Source organism: Hyla sarda, chromosome 5, assembly GCF_029499605.1.
Source record: "Hyla sarda isolate aHylSar1 chromosome 5, aHylSar1.hap1, whole genome shotgun sequence".
In the NCBI taxonomy this organism is placed as follows: Eukaryota; Metazoa; Chordata; class Amphibia; order Anura; family Hylidae; genus Hyla; species Hyla sarda.
Genome location: NC_079193.1, coordinates 275,362,008 through 275,383,854, shown reverse-complemented (window position 1 = coordinate 275,383,854; position 21,847 = coordinate 275,362,008). Strand labels below are relative to the sequence as shown.

General features: G+C 41.0%; 1 protein-coding gene across 1 annotated transcript in view; it reads left to right on the top strand.

The window, feature by feature from the left end:
• The window catches only part of CDH2 (cadherin 2), a 303,149-nt gene that overhangs the window by 20,434 nt on the left and 260,868 nt on the right, over positions 1 to 21,847 (top strand). Inside the window, exon 2 of the mRNA XM_056521772.1 lies at positions 20,419 to 20,530. Coding sequence (XP_056377747.1) covers positions 20,419 to 20,530 — 112 coding nt within the window. The remainder of the gene's footprint in view (positions 1 to 20,418; positions 20,531 to 21,847) is intronic.

Below are 21,847 nucleotides of genomic sequence, written 5' to 3'. Positions count from 1 at the left end.
ATGCCATTCATATGTACCAGTTCCAAGCTAATATTTGGCCCCTTTAAGTAGATTGGTTTGAAAACTATGTGAATTTGAAGTTTATGTGATCAGATGTAGAAAGTGTCAAAAAATGTTTCATTTCGAAAACATTACTTCCGCTCCTACCAGGGCAGGGGCTAAAGTTGTCACGAGTGAATTAGAGCTTCCTGTTAATTACAACGCTCGTACAGTCAACATGAATGTTCTCTAATGGAATAATTTCTGTATTTTCACATCGCGTTTGTGTTAATTGGATCCATGGGGAGGTTTGGGTTTCTGCTCCATATGCTGGTTAGTTGGATTTCATGGAATTTTAATATAAAACTATTATTTGCTACATTTAAAGGGGTATTTACATCACTTTAAGTGATGACTATGATATGCCATATTTTCATAAGTGGTGGGGGCTGTCCTCCAGGGCCACACCAGTATAGAGAAATAGGGGGAACTGCTGGACAGCTCCATTCTAGCAGGTTGGCCAACAGCAACTTCAGTATAGGTAAAAAAAAAGGGTCAATGGAGGTCCAGGATCATAAAATAATGCATATCCTTGGCAAATGCTATAACTTCACTGTATGACTTAAGGAATAATTGTTTAGTCACATAGTTCTGTACCTTATTTTTGTTAACTGCAAATACAAGATGCAGATATCTGGTCTGATAGCTGCGTTCACATGTTGGCATTGTGTGGCCCATTTGACCTGCATAGTTATTTTTTTCTGTAAGGCTTTAAAGCAGCTAAGCTCATCTTATACAAAAAAAGCTTCCAAAAGGCAATTTTTCATTATGATGTTTTCCTTAAATTTGGTAAATGGTCAAAATGTAGTAACAATAAGACTACCTTCAGCCCACTGAAGTCTATGGGCCCATTGGCAACATTGGCAAAAAATTTGGTTTGCTAGCAACCTCATCAAGGTCTCTGTGTAGTGCTTTTGTTAGTACGTAATGCTTCTTTGAATTTATTTTGGATATACATTCATGTGTTTAATGGTCTTTGCAGTGGCATTACAGTGAGCCAGTTGTATGTATTACTTTACATCTTACCATGGGTTTTCTATTTTCTTTCTACTCTTATTAATAATAAATTGAAAATAGTACTAGTGGTGCCTCTCTGTATATACTTTCCATTGAGGTCTGCCTGGCTCCTAAAAGATTCTAGTGGTGCCTCTTCTTGACTATGTAGCTCCATAATTCACCATAGCCTACCTTTCCCTAGAGATGCTCTAGACATGTCATCATGTTCTAATGAATTAATTACGTTCATAATGGTTCAGCCCAGAAAATGTCTTGCGAAGATCCTTTACGCACATCAAAATGAGCCTAGAGTATGGTAAACCTAGACAGAACTGAAATAGTGTTACTAATATTTTTTAATTTTCAGCTGGTAATGTGGATGTGAAGGAAAGCAGATGTTGTTTGTGCATTTTACAGTGCATTGGCTGTCTTCACTCATTTTAATTTCCCGCATATGTCAGTAATGCTGGAAAAAAAACAGTGAGACCTATTCGGAAAATCTCTGTGCTAGGCATGTTTTCAACACTTGGAGGAGATGCTTATTTTTCAAGAGACGTACCAGACAATGTGATAGACGGACTCCACTGAATATCTGCTGTCAAGAGGCTGCTATCAAGCAGGAAGGCCGGCTTCTAACCAACTACCTCTGATGCTTGGCTTGACAATCTAAGCACTGTGGTCTGGGCATTGTGTACCACTGTTATAAAAAGGGAACCTGTCAGCAGGAAAATGGGGCCCAAACTAAGGACACCATGCGATAACACTAGAGGTGCTGAGTCAAGGGATGTCATTGTTTATTGATCTTAGTGTTTTACTGTGTCAGATCTGCAGCATCGCATTGTACTTTGTGCTGGTGATCGTGAATAGGAGTCCGATGTATTCATGAGATGCATTCCTTACTCCTCCCTCATGCCACCCACTGCCTATATTTGAACGTATCTCTCCATCAGCTGCTCTATAGGGGTACTGTGACGCATGCCATATTTTGCTTCATATTTACTGCTGTGTATTTCCCTACACATTGAAGTCAATGGGCAGAAAAATCAGCTGCAGAAACTGTAGCAAAATACAGCATGTGAGACCCTACTCTTAGGAGATATCATATACAGGAAGCGGTATGAGTGATGAGTAACCAATGCACCTTATAAATAAAAGTGAAGAATCCCTGTCAGTGATTTCCAAACTGTGGACCTCCAGATGTTTTAAAACTACAACTCCTAGTCTGATGCATACTGGGAGTTGTAGTTTTGAAACATCTGAAGGTCAATAGTTTTTTGATCACTGCCCTATGTGACGTGTTACCCAAGGGCTTTAATTTGGCAGTAGTAATTTCTTTTATGTAGCAGCATTCAAAAATAGGTTGAAACGCATATTAGTTATCTACTTATTTTTATTCAATCCTCACTTTTTCCTATTGTTGCATTACATTTTGGGGTTTCAGAACCGATTACCAGGTTTCCATAAGGTTATGGTCTTAGGATGCAATGGTTTTTATATAGAATGGTCATCCTGGAGGCAATTTATATTATAACTTGAATGATTACTGTATATGGAATAATAAAATAAATGTCTAATACATAAATATGAACAAACGCATATAGGAAGTAAGTAGGGCCATAAATTAAAGTAACATACAAAAGGATCACATATATTATATCTCTTCCAAACACGTCAAGTTGAGTTTTTACCAAAAAGTTCTACTTTGGTTTCATCTGGCCATATGACATTCTCCCAATCCTCCTCTGGATCATCCAAATGCTCTCTAGCGAACTTCAGACAGGTCCAGACATGTACTGGCTTAAGCAGGGGGACACGTCTGGTACTGCATGATTTGAGTCCATGACGGCGTATTTTGTTACTGATGGAAGCCTTTGTTACTTTCATGCCAGCTCTCCGCAGGTCATTCACTAGGAGATCTTGCATGGAGCCCCAGATCAAGGGAGATTATCAGTGGTCTTGTATGTCTTCCATTTTCTAATAATTGCTCCAACAGTTGATTTCTGCTCACCAAGCTGCTTGCCTATTGCAGATTCAGTCTTCCCAGCCTGGTGCAGATCTACATTTTTGTTACTGGTGTCATTCGACAGCTCTTTGGTCTTGGTCATAGTGGAGTTTGGAGTGTGACTGGACAGGTGTCTTTTATACTGATAACAAGTTCAAACAGGTGCCATTAATACAGGTAATGAGTGGAGGACAGAGAAGACTCTTAACCCCTTAGGGACTCACCTTAAAGGGGTACTCCTCCCCTAGACATCTTATCCCCTATACCTGCCTCCTTGCCGTTCGATCAGTGGCTCAATGCTCCAGTAAGCCTCAGTAGCATAAAGGAATCGAGCACCGATAACACCGATCAATGCTATGCTATGGCATAGCATTGAACAGTGTATGCAATCTAAGGATTGCATGTAGTAGTCCCCTATGGGAACTAAAAAATAGTGTACAAAAAAAGTTTATTAATGTGAATTATCCCCTTTCCTAATAAAAGTTTGAATGACCCCCCGTTTCCCATTATAAAAAAAATATGTTAACAAAAATAAACATATTCATATGTAGTATCGCCACATGCATAAATGTCCGAACTATAAAGATTTAACGTTAATTAAACCGCATGATCAATGGCATATACGTAAAAAATACCAAAATCAAAAATTGCATATTTTTGGTCACTTTGTATACCCTAAAAAATGTATAAAAAGTGATCAAAAAATGCCATCTAAACAAAAATTGTACCGACAAAAACTACAGATCACAGCACAACAAAAAAATAGCCCTCATACAGCCCCGTATATGTTTCGCCGTAGATTTTTTGGTGAAATTACTGATTTCATTACAAAGTAAAATTGGTAGGGCAAAAAGCAAGCCCTTGTATAGGTCTGTAGGTGGAAAACTGAAAGCGTTATGATTTTTAGAAGGTGAGAAGGAAAAAATGAAAGAAGGAAAAAAAAAGAAAAGCCACGAGAACTTAAGAGGTTAAACGAAACTGTTACCTCTGTAATATGACCTAGTAGAAGCTGCTTTTCCTTACTTTGCCTGCAGTCTGTGAACATATATTCAAGCTGTCTTATAATGCCGGTGAACAGCCGGAGGGGCCAGCCTAACCCTCTCACAGCATGAAGCCTTGTACATCAATCATGTGGGGCCAGCAAAGTAAAGAGAAGGACCTTCTCTTAGATCACATTATGCCCTAACTGATGGGGCCGGCACCTCCGTACCTCGGCATTGCACTCCGCCCCCCAACCAGCTGCTTCCAGAGGGGAATATGAAGTTACTGTGCAGTGATTTCATATTCCCTGCCGGGAGCTCTGATTTGTCGACCAATTAGAGCTCCTGTCGGGGAATATGACATCACAGTGCTGTAACTTCATACTTCTGTGCTGGGAGCCGGCCGGGGAGCGGGCGGAACCCAGTGCCACCTTTTGAAGTGTAGCGTTGACCCAAATAATGGTTTGCAAATGTCATTACGCCGGCGTTATGAAATGTAGAATATTTTTTTTTGTTTAACAGCCAATCGGAGCTCGATTCTTTGACCAAATTCATCGACAACAAATCCAGTTATTGATTTTAATCAATTATATTGATTAATCATTGCAGCCCTAGTTGCAACTTATACAATTCAACATGGGTGAGAGCTAAGGGTCATCCAGGCTGAAATAAGGTAAGATTGTAGTGTGGAGCTGCGATTGCCCCACCCAACAAAAAAGGTACAACAGGGCCAAATCTCTGGGATGAGCTAGATTGTCCCTCATAGGCCACCTTACATGACAGGTCAATTGCAACATTGAGGCACATAAAAAGCCATGTCTGACATTTTTATGCCAGGACTGTTAAAGTTATCTTGTATGTGTTGCAACTTTCATTATTAGTTTTTGGTATTTTTTTCTGTATCACAAATTATATTTTAATTTATATTTTTGGAATTTTGGTGTTGTAGCTAGGATGGCATTTTCTAAATTTGGTCTATGTGGGAACGGACTAAGACTGCGTGGATAATTCGTTTCTAGTAGTGATTTCAATGTGCTTCTAAATCAGCGAAAAAATATTGTAAAGATCCAGCAGCCCATTACCACCACTCCTTGAGATTGATACATGGCACAAAATATGTCTGCAGAAAAAAGATAGATGCTTCAGATAGAGGGTAGATGCTGAAGATTTCATTAAGTTTAATAGAAGCAGTACAAATCTGTATTCAGTATGTGACCCGGAACCTCTGCAATCTTTACACTTAGCAATGCAGGGTCTGCCATTTGTCTCGTCCTCACCAAAATCACCTATGTCCTTGGAACCCCATTACCCTATCTTACATATTATTAGAATTATATTATTTTACATAGTGATGGTGTTTAATAATAATAAAAAAAAAGATATATTATCAACTTTTCATTTGTTACATAGTTAGTTAAGTAAAAAAAAAATGTAAATACTTGTTAGCTGTATCCTTACTGGGGCTGGACTGGTTTGTTTTTGTTTAAATCTGTTTCCTTTTTTTCCATTCGATAATTTAAATTTTTAAGTTAAAAATAGCATAAACATCTTTTTTTGCAATTACTTTTCGAATGTTTGATCTCAGAACTGAGCATAACATAAAGTTGATTTCAACAAGAAGTTAACATCTAATAACTGGTCATAATGGATCCATAAAAACTGAGGAAAATCACATTTGAATAGTTGGGATTTAGGGGGACATTTATCAATGTTTGCTTATGTATTTCTTTTTTTAGTTATTTTTTTCTTACAATTTTTTGGCTTATGTGCGACTTATTTATCAACTGCTTTCAGCCTGTTGATAAATTTCTTTCACGTAAGCAATTTTTCTTTTTTTTGCTTTGGTAGTGGCTTTTTCTGCTCCATGTCTGAGCTGGAGTAAATTTAGTAGTTTTTTTTCATGCAATGCAACTTTTTGTGACTTTCGCACTTGGTAAATCTCTGACCACTGCAAGTCAAAAATCACTTTTTGCTTTGGTAAGCAAGATTTTTATTTTTTGCTTAGGACACTGCACAAGCAAAAAGTCACAGAAAAAAGAGAAGTTGCACGTGCAACTTTTTTGCGACAATTTTAAGCGAAAAAAAAAAACTACTAAATGCTTTGATAAATGTCCCCCTTAGTATTTACTGGAACTACCAAATAGAATAGTGCTGTCCACAATAGAGATTTGGTATCAGACGTGTTTTTTTTGCACTTTATCCCATATAAACAAATGGGATTCTTTTCTATTCTGGGACTGGTGGAGCATGAATTATAACATATTAAGGATTACTAGATGCCACAAGACCAGCGTTTTTAGCTTACCAGCAGTGAAGTATTCGGCTTCTTATTTATTAAGAGCCACAGGCCTCCTTATAAGTTGGTTGTATCTGGGACTGCCTTTAGACTGAACTCTATGCCAGCTAGTTACCATTTATGCCTGTTTTAGGTATAAACTGTAACAAATTGGATGAATACAAAAGAAACATATTTTTGCACAAAATAGGTATTTCCACAAATATGTGGGACTTTTTGAGGCCAGACACAAACCATTAATAAGTTCCTATTATTTTCCCTTATTTCATAGGACAGAAATGCAGAACTAAAAGAATTCTGCTGAATTGAGCAGCCTGACACGTTATTATATTCACTGTTCAATATGTTACCTCACAATTGAAGTATACCAGTCAGTGTGACTTTTCAGCATAAGCAATATAAGCTGTGTGTGTACATAAAAAGCAATCGCACCAAAGACCAGTATATGGCGGGTAATATTTCAACTGCAAAAACTCATAGATCACCATAGGTGATCCAAAAATACCCTGTTTCCCATACACTAAAATTATCATTTATTGTTTATTAATTATTCACCAAAATAGTTTAAAAAGAACCAGTGTCAATTCACTCCATTCATGCAACTATTACGGTGCTTGTCCGGTCACCTGTATTATGAACTAGTAAGCTCCGCATTGACCTGCAGTATTCCACACGGAATTGGAGTGAAACACTGTTTTAAAAACAATTCTCAGCCCTCCTCGAAATGTTTCACTGCAGATTCAGCTTTGTCAAGAGGACAGCGGGCACTGAGCTCTCAGATCATCTCCACTTTCAGTTCTCTCAGAGCTGGTGGATGGAGCTCCCCCCCTCCTCCATAGAGTTGTACTGGCTTTTCTTGCTGACGCAAAACTGAGCAAATTTTCAGAGTGGAATACAGTCTTACAGGAGAGGGGTACTTTATAGTGGCAAATATTTGTTTTTTTAGTGTGTTATTTTTTCTGTTGGTAAAGCATTGCAGACTTGCAGAATTGACCATAGTGAATCAAGTTAACTCTTGTTCTGTAACCTCTAATTTTGTATTATAAAATAATACGAAGTTAGGGGGCAATTTATAGTGGAGAATGTTATCCCAGATAAATGTGACTTTGTACTTGGTACTATCTTCAAACCATTTTTCCTGTCTTCATCTTTTTATGGATTTTAAAAGCTTACATTCTGTACAAAGACTTGTAACTCCTGGTCATGGTGCTTGGTCCACTTATCTCCACAGTGCAGCTTCTATCCATTCTGTAAAGTGCACTTCTAGCGCTGTATGTTCCTGCCCACTAATGCAGAGATGTTGTCGTTGATGTACATGCGGTGCTTTCTCTACACTTCTCCCAGATGTCTTGCAGAGTTTTTCAACACAATGAGCAACTCAAAGTTTCTAGTACAAAAGAAAAGAAAATATAGTGACTTTAATGTGGACCCTCTATATTGGTGACCACTGGGGTCAGAATTAATAGCAGTTGCCAATAGAGGGTATTGGACACTTCTATACAGTTCATTATTTTCTGTATGTATGCTTCTAGATTTTTTTCTTCATTCTCCAGACACCCTCCTTTCTTCCAAAAACTGTTATAAAGATAAGCACTTACTAGTTTTGTAAATCCCTAAATTCAACTTTTGCCAAAGGTACAATTGATACTGAGACTTAAATTGGCAGGCTGGTGGAGTGGCCTGGCATACAGAGCTTTTGTCCTGTTGCTTACAACTATTCAATAGTTTTTTGTTTTGTTTTGGTGAAAGACATCTTTAAAAAAAATTATAATAATAAAAAAAGAAAAATAATAATAATAATTTTTTATATATATATCTATCTATATATACACCGTATTTTTCGCCGTATAAGACGCACTTTTTCTTCCCCAAAACTATGGGGGGGGGGGAAATTGGTGCGTCTTATATGGCGAATACACACACCTATTGCGGCGGTCCTTGCGGCCATCAACGGCCAGGACCCGAGGCTAATACAGGACGTCACCGATCGCGGTGATGCACTGTATTAACCCTTCAGACGCGGCGATCAAAGCCGCGCCTGAAGCGAAAGTGACAGTAACCCGGCTGCTCAGTTGGGCTGTTCGGGACCGCTGTGGTGAAATCGTGCTGTGAAATCGTGGCATCCCGAACAGCTTACAGGACACCGGGAGGGACCTTATCTGCCTCCTTGGTGTCTGCTCCGTGCCGGGATCCCCTGCATGGCCGGCGCTCTCCTTCGACATCATCACGTCGCCGCGCACGCCGTCCCGTCATCCAATAGGAGCGGCGTGCATAGCAACGTGATGACGGCGACGTGATGATGGCGACTGAGAACGTGGATCCCGGGGAAGAAGTCGTCTGGAGCGTCGGAGACACCACGGGGACGCGGCGACAGCAATGGAGCGACATCCAGGGCAGCGGTGACGAGCGGTGACAGGTCCGAAGCGGCGGGGACACGTGAGTATTACCTCCTATACCAGTGGTATTCAACCTGTGGACCTCCAGATTTTGCAAAACTACAACTCCCAGCATGCCCGGACAGGCCCCAACAGCTGTCCGGGTATTCTGGGAGTTGTAGTTTTGCAACATCTGGAGATCCCCAGGTTGAAGACCACTGTTGGGTTCAGATTTTTTTTTCTCTAGATTTTGCACCTTTAAAATTGGGTGCGTCTTATATGCCGGTGCGTCCCATAAAAGTGTAAAAAGTATGCTTTAACTTTAAGGCATGTAGCAGACAATTTTGAAAAAGTACACACTTTTCCTCTTTTTAGAATATTTCAGGCAGCAATAGGAATTTTAAGCAAATTAAAAAGGTGGCTATCATGGTCAGCTGCTCTATGGCTTTCTTGCCTAAAAATCTTGTTTTGGGCTGGCTTCCATTCATCTTGCCTTTATATGATTTATACCCTATATCTTAGCTTGTGTTATTTGCTTTCAGTTGTGTAGTTTTTCCTTCTTTTTGTATGGCTGTTCTTTGTTAATGAAGCGTAATAATGTGTTACATTCCTGAAAGGTATTGGACTGTTCAGAATAGGATGGGACATCATTTTGATCTCATTCCAGACTCACAGAATACAGTTTGAACATCAGGATCTGCTCAGTTTAAAAGATTATGGGCAAAAATTTTATAAAACAGTTTTTTATGCAAGTGAAAACAGCATTGATATATAAATACAGTGGTCCCTCAACATACAATGGTAATCAGTTCCAAATGGACCATCGTTTGTTGAAATCATCGTATGTTGAGGGATCCGTGCAATGTAAAGTATAGGACAGTGGACAGGTGAGTACAACTTTCTCTAACAGTGGTCTACAACCTGCGGACCTCCAGATGTTGCTAAACTACAACACCCAGCATGCCCGCTGGGTGTTGTAGTTTTGCAACATCTGGAGGTCCGTAGGTTGTAAACCACTGTTAGAGAAAGTTGTACTCACCTGTCCCCGCCGCTCCGGACCATCACCACTCGTCACAGCTGCCTGGGATGTCTCCGTCCATCGCTGTTGCCGCGTCCCCGAGGTGTCCCCGACACTCCGGCAAGGCCTCTGCTTCCCCGGCAACCGCGCTCTCCGTCGCCGCTATCACGTTGCTACGCACGACGCTCCTATTGGATGACGGGACGGCGTGCGCAGCGACGTGATGACATCGATGGAGAGCGTCGACGATGCAGGGGATCCCGAAGAGGACGCGCCGGAGCCCCGAGGACAGGTGAGTGACCATCACCGGAGCTCACGGGGCACCGTAAACGGCTATCCGGTGGCAGCTGAAGCAGTCAGCGCTGCCGGATAGCCGTTTATGCGATGGCCCCAACATAAAAAAGCATCGTATGTTGGTGCTGCTTTCAACATGCGATGGCCTCTGAGAGGCCATCGCATGTTGATATTATCGTATGTCGGGCCATCGTAGGTCGAGGGGTCACTGTATATCCTTAAAGGCAGTTTCTTTGGTCTTGATATTTGGGACTGGTCTACTTTACCAAGGTACTCAATTCACACTTCTTCTACCTCCAACCCCCCCCCCCCCCATTGCTATGGCCCCTGAACCTCGGAGTCTTATTTTTGTTAATGCTGTTTATTTTATATTTCTGTGGAAGTACTCTTAGGATAACGCCCTTAAATTACAGTCAGTATTGTGAATGCATTTTCTATAAATGGACCAAATCTTCCATTTAAAGATCTTTTTTGTATTGCGTTCTTTTTATTGTTGACCCTTCTTGAAGTAAAACAGAACAAGGACACTTAATATTCATTATCTGAAGGGAATCAAAAAGGCATTTTTTTTTAAACTCCTCGTTCACTTGTTTGAAAGAATGAATAGACACAATTTGTATTGTTGATCTGTCTTTGGCAGTCTTGGTTGTTGTCAATTTCCTTTTAGCCTCTGACTGTATGGGAAAATGTCAAATCTATTTTCCCTTTATTTGTGCTTATTAAATTTGCTATGCTGTTTTGCAACCTTCAAATAAAGTCTGTCTTATTGCACTTGTTTACCTTAATTTCCACTCGTTTTCTAAGACTCTCGGCCAGGAAATGGGAAATTCTTTCAAGACTCTGTCTTATCTTTTGAAAGTTTTTTTTGTCCTCCGTGAAGTCTTAACAAGGGATTGTTTGAGGACACAGTGATGTCTTTTGTTTTACGAAAACTGGAAGCAGAGCTTTTGAAAGGAATTGAGTGAGATTTTTATTTATGCCCATGAGCCTTTTGTTTTTGTGACCATTGTATGAATTCACAATGGCAGTGTTTAGTCCTTTGCAAATTATGTAAAAAAAAAAATAAATGAATAAACATAAGTGTCTATACGCTAAAAATTGCCTACCGTACATGAGCCAGAAATGTATGTATTATGGTTATGGGGCAAGATTTGAGTTCAAGAAAATATTTTATTAAGAGAAAATCTCCAAAAGAGATGTTGGAACAATTTACTCTGAGAAGAATAGTGTCACAGTTCCCTTTCAATATAAAAGTAAAAATTGAAAGTCAAAAATTGAAAATTGTTTTTTTTTTTTTTGAAGTTTCTAGCATGCCAAATGTACCTACCCACCACAACAACTCCTAACTTTTACTTGCTTAGTTTGTCCTACTATGACAATAAATGTCTAGGGCTGACAATTCCTTTTGCTTTCACTTCTGGTCAGACTATGTTGGCATGAGGAGAAATCTGCGTACCAGGGGGTGAAGGAGTCGACTCATTAAAGGGACGTTACACATATACATGCAGTATGTTCAGGCGGGGAATTGGAGTAATAGGATGTAGAAATGTGAGGGTAATATTATTGAAGTAATGCGGATGTAGAAATGTGGGGATATTATGCCCTGTGTTGCCCTTGAAAGTTGCCCTTCAGCTTACCAGTGTCATAGAGCTCTTTCCATAGGTCCTTTTTTTATTTTTTACCGAGAAGATATTTCGAAAAAAAAGGGCTGATGCAAAAAGGGAAATTTTCTTTATTCTTACCTTCTCACCAGATCATCTTTATTTATTTATTTTAATTTTTTTTGGTGAGAATCACTTCAGGAAAACAAAAACTTTTAAACATCTTCCAGAATGCATTCCCAACTCTGGCTTATGAAAAAAATTGTTCCTCTGGTGTTAGTGAGAACTCAGCCTAAGAATGATTTTAGACATTTATCTTGGTATTCTTACAGTATATCTGTAGAGAGTCAGGTAAAATGTTTGACCAAAAACCTGATCAAGAAACTTTGGGGCTTTGAACAAATCCCCCTCCCCCATTTTTTCCCAGAACGAGACCCTGACTCTCCCCGATGCATGGAGCTGTAGACACTCCTGCATTCCCTTAGACAATGCATAGAGCCCATGTTGTCTACCCCTTCATGCAACAGTGAGAGCTGTGGATTGGGGATAAGTTGTGGGTGCATTAAAATTGCATACATTTTTTTTCTTTTCAGCCTTGCCTAAAGTTACGCCTAAAATCAACAAGTACATGGGTCTTGAGATTAATAAGAGCATTCGAAATAGACTAGGCCTTAAAATTTACTATACCTCTAAAGTACATTTTTATTTTTAAACTAACCTTGTATTCAGTAGAGCCTTAAGTGAACACACTGTATACAACTGGTGGTGAAGATCCAACAATAAAAAAAAGATAATAACCCCTGTAGGTGTTGCTGACAAAATGTAATATAAAAGTAATTACTTTTTCGACGTATTTACTTACTGAAGAATGTATTTTTTAATCATCTTGATCTGGCTTACTTGTGCTTCTCCAAGCTTTTTTATTGTTCATGGAAATTGCTTTCACATTAATTTAATATCATCACTGGCCCAGCTAGCTTCTGTCTAGAATTGGAAGTCTCACAATCTTTTGTCTTATTGTTAGCATTTGCTCTCTATAGTAGGGCCTGGAATTCCTCTCAGGTGGAATTTAATCCCCATGATCCCAGTTCTTTGATGCATTCCCAGTGGGGAGGCTAACCACTAGAGCTTCTCAAATCCACTTTGGCAGTGAGAAGGCAAAGCCAGTCTGCATTAAGCTCAGCTTGCTCCTACTAACTAATTCTTTGGCTTTTTTTGTACTTTAACCTGTTAGATAAGGGCACACACAATTGTGTATTTTTTTTTCCAGACGTTTTCTATGAAGAATCTTTTTTCCTTGTGAGGCCATGAGTGTATACTATAGTAACAAGCTATATGTCCTCTGCTTTGGATTGTTGGAAGAAATTCCTTCTTTGTGATGACTTTGATGATTTAGATGTACAGAAAAGCCAGATTCCTGGTTTTATATGAAGAGGAGAAACTATATTAAAAAGCTTATTATGAACTTGTAAGCTGTGAGTAAAAGTGATTTGTGTTCTAGATAGAAGAGTAGTTTCTTGAGGCGCATTACTGTGCTCTATTATGTTGCTTTGTACTAAATGAAGGGATACACAAGGTTTTGGAAGCATCAGTATAGAACCTTGCTTTGCTAATAGCTGATAGTAGCCCAAAGGCATGCATTCACACAATAGGTAGTGTGGTGGTTTCTTTGGGGTTCTAATTCACAGTGAGAAACATAAAAAAATATGTCATGTATTAGCTAGGGTCACATTCCCTGTAAAAAAAGAAATATATGTATTCAGTTTTTGTTCCAATAAAGTAACCGGGTGGGGATTAGGATGGAACCTTTTATTATCAGATTTTTTTTTTCTCTTCCATCAAAGTGAAAAATTATTGATTTCTTCTCAGTTTCATTGCAGTAGGAAATATCTTGGCATTGCCCTAGTAGGACCCTCAAACTCATTGATGCTGTAAAAGTACCACTCTCTGCATTCCTTGGTGGGTGCTATGGATATTAGGAAGCTGTAAGATGTCTGGCTACATCCAATAGTAAATAGAAGAGATGAAGGATGGAAACGTGTAAATGCATCCTTATAACCTGAGACTGTCTAAACTGTATGGCGGCCTCCCACCTCTTCACGGACATATCATTTTAATGGAAAGAAAGGAGAAATAAGCAGCTACCAGAGATGTCTTGTTGTGACTTATCCCTCCCCCTCTCCATAGAGGACACAGAACTTTCGTGTGTATAGTGGGAGGTTGGAAAAGATAACTGACAGTTATTGGAAGTGTACGGCCACCTTTAGCTCGAAAAATCGGGTTGCCAGGTCGCCACATCGACTAAGGTTCCATGCCCCAGGTTTTTTTGAGCCCTTTACAATAAAGATTGTTTATCCTTTAAAAAAAACAAAAAAAAAAACTATTTTAATTACCTCCTCCTCCATTCCTGCGATAATTCACCGTTTGCCCTGCCGTTGGCGTTCTGGTGTTACAGAAGCAGTGGATGTCAAGTGAGCACTGCAGCCAATGGCATCAGTGGTGAGGCTCTGTAGTCAGGAGTATGGAGAATTACAGCTAGGCTGCTGGTTGGCTGTGGCAGTCACGTAACATCGGTGCGCCGACCAAAGACACCTACTGCGAGACACTGGAGCGTCAAAGGCAAAACAGGGATCAGTGTGGGAACGAAGGTGGACATGATTAGAATGTTTTTTAAATGAGAGGACACTTTCATGTCATGACTGTGACATACAGGAGGGAGATAACGGAGTTAATTTTATTTTGACTTTGCATTCCAATATTAAGCTATCATTCACAAACTTTATATAACAAAACTATTCCAAAGCCTATTGTTATATAATTGAAATACCAATAAAAATCTAGTTAAAACGGAAAAGATGATGTCACATTTTGTAATATGGGGCATCCTGACTCCTAACTTTCTATGCTGGCTCCTAGATTCATAACAAATGTCTCAGGCCCTGCTGAACAGGGTGTGAGGTCAGACTGCCTGAATTACATGTACCTATATGCCATATATAATGTGGAAACATACAGTAAATATTTATTCCAAGATAAATATCACTGTAGCACTATTGCTTACAACTTAAAGGACAACTGCAGCGTTCTACCACTTATCCCCTATCACGGACCCCCCGTGATCTCTGAACTGGGCCTCCGCACTAGCGCTCTCGCTAATGCACGTAGCATTGACCTAGAGAGGTCCACGGTACGCTCCCTCCACGCCCCTTCTCATACAGTTCTATGAGAGAGGTGGGGAGACATGAACGCTGCCTTCCCATCTTTCCCATAGACCTATATAGAGGAGGCGTGTCAGCCGCAACGTCATGCTGCGGCAGGCACGCCTCCAGCACGGGAGAGCCGCAGCAGATCTATCTTGGGGCCGGAGTACTCCTTTAAGGAAATTTTTATGATTTTTAGAAGGTGACTTGGGAAATACTAAAGTGCAAAAATGAGAAAACCTGTGGTCCTTAAGGGGTTAAAACTATTTTGGTCACCTGCTGAATCAGAGAAATTTGGCGTTCGTGGTTTAATTTTTTATTTCTTATTTGCTACTTTCTTTTTTCCTACTCTAATTTATTGTTTCTATATATTTATTATTTATATTTAGTTGTACCTTTTTCTGTGTCATGTGCAACAAATATGTAAAAGGAGTACTCAGCTGCTCAGTGTATGGAACAAATTGTTCCACACGCTGGAGCCAGAAGCTCATGATGCCATAGCCCCGCCCCTCATGAAGTCAAGCCCCGCCCCATCAATGCAAGTCTATGGGAGGGGGCGTGACGGCCATCATGCCCCATCCCATAGACTAGCATTGAGGGGGGCGGGCGTAAAGTTATGAGGGGGCGGGGCTATTACATCACGAGCTCCCGGCGGAGTACTCCTTTAAAGGCTCCATCTGTGCTACAAAGAAATCTCCTTTGATGTAAAACCCACAGCCTTTGGTTATACATATTGATTTAAATTGATAAGAAAATTATAATTATTATATACCGTATTTATTGGGGTATACCACGCACCGGCCTATAACACGCACCCTAATTTTACCAGGGATATTTGGGTAAAAAAAGTTTTTTACCCAAATATCCTGGGTAAAATGAGGGTGCGTGTGTGTGCATGTATATACCCCGATACACTGTTTCTGACCCCGCAGAAGCCCCCAGGAAAGGCAGGGGGAGAGTGGCCGTGGCTGCCCGCTTTTCTCCCCCTGCCTTTCCTGGGGTCTACAGCCCTGCTGCGCCGCTTCTCTCCCCCTGGCTATTGGCGCCGCTGCCCCATTGCCTCCCCCATCCTCGGTTTTATAATTACCTGTTGCCGGGGTCGGGTCCGCGCTGCTTTTGGCTCCGGTGTGACGTCTCCTGTGTCGTTGCTATGCGCTGCGAGACGCAATGACGAGTGACGTCTTCAACGCGACGTCACTCGTCATTGCGCAGCGCAGCTGATAGCAACAACGCAGGAGACGGCGCACCGTAGCCAGAAGCATTGCGGACCCGACCCCGGCAATAGGTAATTATAAAGCCGGGGATGGGGGAGGCAACGGGGCAGCGGCGCCGATAGCCAAGGGGAGAGAAGTGGCGGCAGCAGGGCTCTAGACCCCAGGAAAGGCAGGGGGAGAGAAGCGGGCAGCTACGGCCTCTCTCCCCCTGCCTTTCCTGGGGGCTTCTGTGGGGTTAAAAAAAACGGGGATGGGGGAGGCAATGGGGCAGTGGCGCCGGCAGTCTCTGGACCCCAGGATAGGCAGGGGAAGAGAATCGGGCAGTGACGGCAGGTCTCTGGACCTGCAAAAGCTGCTGCAGTTCATTGATTTAAAGCGCCTGCTTTAAATCATTGAACTGCAGCGGCTTATCGGCGTATAACACGCATATAGACTTTAGGCTAAACATTTTTGCCTAAAAAATGTGTGTTATACGGTATTTTATTGCGCCCTTGGTTGCAGAGAGGTGAACATATTATATGGGGTACAATACATGACTCAAATACAATGAATGTGGAACAGTAAGACAGTTTCTCCCCACACTTTCTTACCCAAAGACTGTTCTTACTCATATCTGCCAATTCTAGATTAATGGTGCCCTTTCAGTGAAATAGTAAAAATCCCTCAGAATGGCAGTAGTTTGTGATAAAAATTGTAATTATGTAACTGTCTGCCCCATGGTTGAATTGGCATGAAATGCCACCATTTTTTGCCAATAGTATGTTCTTACTAGTTGGCATTGTCATTTCACCTTGCTCTATAGTTTGACTTTTGGAACTATACTTGGATATTCCTATGTATATTGTACATAGTCAACCAGCTTTTAGCCTAACTTACCATTGTTCTGTACCATTCACTGAAGCAATACTGTTTTTTGTGTCTTATAGAGTTTAGGAACACCCCTTTTATATTCCTCCACTTGTCTTCACAGGATATTAGTAACATAATTTGTAAGGTTGAAAAATGACAAGAGTCCATTGAGTTCAACCTAGAAGCCTACTGTGTTGATCCAGAGATTGCAGAAACCCCCATTAGGCTGTTGCCCTATGACAGAGGAAAAATTCCCTCCCGACTCAATGAGAATAAATGAGCAATGAGAATAAATCCTTGGATCAACGTTCTATCCCTATGAATCTTGTATCCTAACCTGTAATATATTTTTCCAAGAAAAAACATCCTTGTCCCCGTGAACTTGTTTATTGAGTCAGACATCATAACATCACACGGCAGAGAGTTCCATAGTCTCACTGCTCTTACAGTAAAGAATCTCTGTCTGTGATGGTGAAACCTTCTTCGCTCTAGAAGTTGGTTACATCCCACTTCCTGACCACGCCCCCTTAGGTGTTTTGGCGCCCTTTTTTCACATAAATACTTACCTGTTTGTTGTATGACAGCACACCTGATCTGAGGAAGAGGGGAGTCACCCTCGAAACGCATAATCTGTATGTTGTTTATTATTTTTAAATAAACTTTCATGTATACAATATTCCAAGGTATACATTGCATCATTTTGTGCACCTGATGACCTAACCGGCAGCGCCTGGATGAATGAGGTCCTTTTCCATTTTCCGTTTGATGACTACGTCAGGACGTATGTGCCTGTGACCTCCGGCTTGCAGCCCTCCCTTGGACATCAGTGAGTACCCCTATATGGGGTGATATGCGTTACTTCTATTTACATCTGGTGAGCAGCCACCTATAAGTGCCGTGGGTTTTTCCCGGTCTTTTTTTCTTTCTATTTATCTTCGCTCTAGAGGATGCATCACTCAAATGTTATGACTTGGATTAATAAATATACATTTTTCAGTCATTTTTTGTAATAGAAAAGAGATCATCGCAATGCTCACAATGATGTCCACAACATAACATGACTCCAAATGGATTCACAAAATCATAGGCCTAGGAGTCAGGCCCCTTGTGTCACTTTAAAGTGCTTTTTTGTCATAAAATAGACTAGGGCTGGGCGCTATACCGGTTCATACCAAATACCGATATTTTTGTGCGGCACGATATGAATTTTAACCCAATAATAATAATAATTTTAACCCGCAATACCGGTTTGACCCCTCCCCCTCGGGAATGAATGAATAAGCCCAGCGCTGCGCTGTCCCCACATTGGGGAACTAATCTTATGTGACCTGCGAGCACTGTTCTGCCCCCCCCCAATACATTTTTAGCCCAGCCCAGCGCTGTCCCCAACATGGTACTACTCACATGTCACCCGCATGCGCTGCCCTCCTCGTCCTGTTTGTTGCGGCCGTCGGCGTTGACACTCTATACCAGTGGTCACCAACCTGCGGACCTCCAGATGTTGCAAAACTACAACTCCCAGCATGCCCGGACAGCCGTTGGCTGTCCGGGCATGCTGGGAGTTGTAGTTTTGCAACATCTGGAGGTCCGCAGGTTGGAGACAAGTGCTCTATACTGTGCGGTATCCCTATGCCCGGGCTGCAAAAATTTTACAAAATAAACTTAAACTCACCTCACGTTAGTCCGGTACCGGCCTCACTTGTTTCCTGGGGACGGGAACGTCGGACAGCCGTTAGCCTATCACCGGCCGAAGGGATGTTCCGCTTCGGCCGGTGATAGGCTGAGCCCACTGTCATGTAAGAAGCCGGCTTCTTGGGGTTCAGTGGGCTCAGCCTATCACCTGCCGAGGCGAAACATCGCTGCGGCCGGTGATAGGCTGACAGCTCTCAGACGTTCCCGTCCCCAGCGTAAGGCCAACGTAGGTGCGTTAAAGTTTATTTTGTTTACCTTTTGCAGCTCGGGCATAGGGTTACCGCACAGTACAGAGTGCAAGCGCCGGCGGCCGCAACAAACAGGACGAGGAGGGCAGCGCTTGCAGGTGACATGTGAGTATTTACCCCGATGGGGATGTGGGCTGATAATTTTTACGGGGGGGGGGGGGGGGGGGGGGCTAGGAAATACCATTATATAACGTGGAACCGCCAAAAGTAAAAAAAATACCGTGATACACACATTTGGTCATACCGCCCAACCCTAAGATAGACTTGGTTAGCTGTGAAACCTTGACGGTCTGATGACGTTTACAGGAAACATATTCAGGAAACTTATCGGAAGTTTTTCTTTAGGGCAGTTGGCCAGTTTCCAGATCTTTGTTTGTCATGGTGGAAATGAATAGTGTGCAGTGATGATAGTCCCTGTCTAAACAGCCTTATCCCTGTGAGCTTCCTGTCTGGTGTACAGGCACTGGAAAGTCTCAGCCCTATCACCTGCATTCCTGCAGTGAGAAAGAGCAGGCAGGACCATTTGGTCTCCTCCAGACTTGGTGAGACAGAGCGCAGAGCTGTCAGTCCTCAGTCTCATCTCTCTGAGAAATTGCACACAATACTTTCAATATTCAGCATTTTGTTCCTCAATAAGCAAGGACTTACTGATTTATTTTTTTTATATACATCAAATCTTCTCCAGTAAATTGCTGCTCTCTTGCTGTATGGGTGTCATTGACTGAATTACATTTTTATTGACAAAGCCTGCAGCTAGGCCTCTATAGATTTTAAGCTCTTTTCGTGTCACACATAACCTTTCTGTACTTTATTGTTTATCCAGTGACAAAATAACCATTAAAAGCTATTGCTTTCTTAGCTGTTTTCAAAACCCCTATTCCAAGGCCATTCTTCTTTCAGATGTTTTATGGTGTATTCACGCTTTTGAAAGGTATGAGTGACAATAGCCAAGATTTCTGATTATTAACAACACAAAAGCACCCAAATTACTCCTTTTTTGCACTATGTTGAAGTAGCATTGTCGGGAAATGTCATCCAAAGAGTTAAATGTTATATTGCCTTGAAATTAAATTGAAATGAGCTAAACTGGTGAGATCTTCAATGTCTTCTGTGACTGCCTCGCAGGTGATGTTGGCCGCTGTAATGCATTTCAGGCGATTATCAGGTTTCCTTCTGTCTTTGGTTCATTACCTTTTTTGAGCACATTTTAAGATTCTTGTCCAGATTCTCTGGCTCAGACTTGACATTTTGAGCATCCTTGTCTGAAAATAAGTTTTCAATGGTGAAATGGTTTCATCTAGCTTTATCTCCTCTGGAAGAATGTTTTTGCTCTCCCTCATGATTCCACTTAAGGCTCCACGACATCTAAGTTCAATTGTTAAAAGAAGCAAGATTGTTTAGAGTTTAGATGTAACAGGCACGTGGGATTTGTCTCTTCCATTTCAGTTATCAAAATGTTTAACCCTTTGCCCTCTCATTTCTAATTGTAAACCTTTCAGAACCTAAACGAGCCTTAATACGGAGCCGGAGCGGAAAAAGGTTTTAAGTCGAGTGATATGCCTGTTGATAATGGTACGTGTGTGTATATAACTGATATATTCTGTTTCATTTCAGGGACCTGCAGAAGCACTCGGGGGATCAAGATTATGCAAGACAGGATTTCTGGAGGATGTTTATCACGCTAGTGTGTTCAGGAGCGTACGTGAAGAGCAACCTCTCCTAAATGGTAAGGTCGACAGGAATACATTTACTTATGGTTTCATCGTATTACTTTTCAGCTTTTTCTAGGATGACAAGTTTAAGTCATTTATAAAACTTCCACTACTGTATATTATACAGTAGAGTGATTATATATTGTAGATAAATGAAAGTGTAAGTGTGAGTAAGACTCCGCCACATTATGTATAATATAAAATCTATTTAGATATATTTAAATGTTCTAACAACTAAAATGTCGGAATAGATGAGGCATGTAGCTTGATTTTCCTACACCTGGGTCAGAAGGGGTCCTTTTCTATGTGTATACCAATTGTGGATGAGGCAAGGCCACTTGTAGGTGCCAACTGGTAACTCATCCTCCAGACCACATACCCTTCCAGTTGCCCAAGCCATGCCCCTGGATGCACCCTTTGACCACCAGACGCCATGGTGCTCATTTTTTTTTAAGTTGGCCTTTGAGCCAAGCCATTACTCTTTTTAAATGATAACTGATCGAAATGGTATAAGTAGTGCCATTTTGAATGTCTGAAGTCATAAAGCTAAATGCATTTGTGACATTTGTTGCTGACTATCTTATGCATATGGCGGCCTTCCAACTCTTCTGCCAACAACCAATGTTGGGGGAGAAAGGGATGGGGTATGTTGGATTTCAGCTACTTAGTTCTCTTGTTCTCAGGGAGGTAAAAGACAATCAAAGGTGTCTACCGAGTCAAACATGGATGTGTATGGAGTAATTGGAAGAGATAGCTGTATGCTTTATTCATTCTTTTGAATGCACACCTAAGGAGGAAAAATCCATTTATTTATATTCCTTAGTAGCCGGTTGTCTCCTGTTTGTGTTTTTATTTGGTTTTACACTCCCTATTCCTGAGATATAGGAATTTTACAATTTTGCTGCAAATCTGCATATTCCCCTAATAACCAACTAGGTGGAAACTTTATTGCAGAAGGGGCAAGAATCTGAATCTCAGGGGGTGTAAATCTGAGACTCAGGGAATGTTAATCTCACAAGTGCATGGCCTACACCCTTATTATAAAGGAGTTGGCTATTGGGTTGCAGATTTGCAGCAAGCTGTAAAATCCCAATATCTATGAGACTGGAGATGTGAAGCAAAAAAACAAACAAAAAAAAAACACCATTGTAATCAGGAGCCCAAGGCTACAAATATCTCAATTTATCAGACTGACCACAGATGCTCGTCTACAATCCTGAGGATGTCAGAAGTACAGATGAGCAATTGTACATGGTGCAGTATATTATGGAATCCATAAAATATATGTTTGTACCTCTCTCTCCTTGTTTGTGGAATTTCTTTAATAAAGA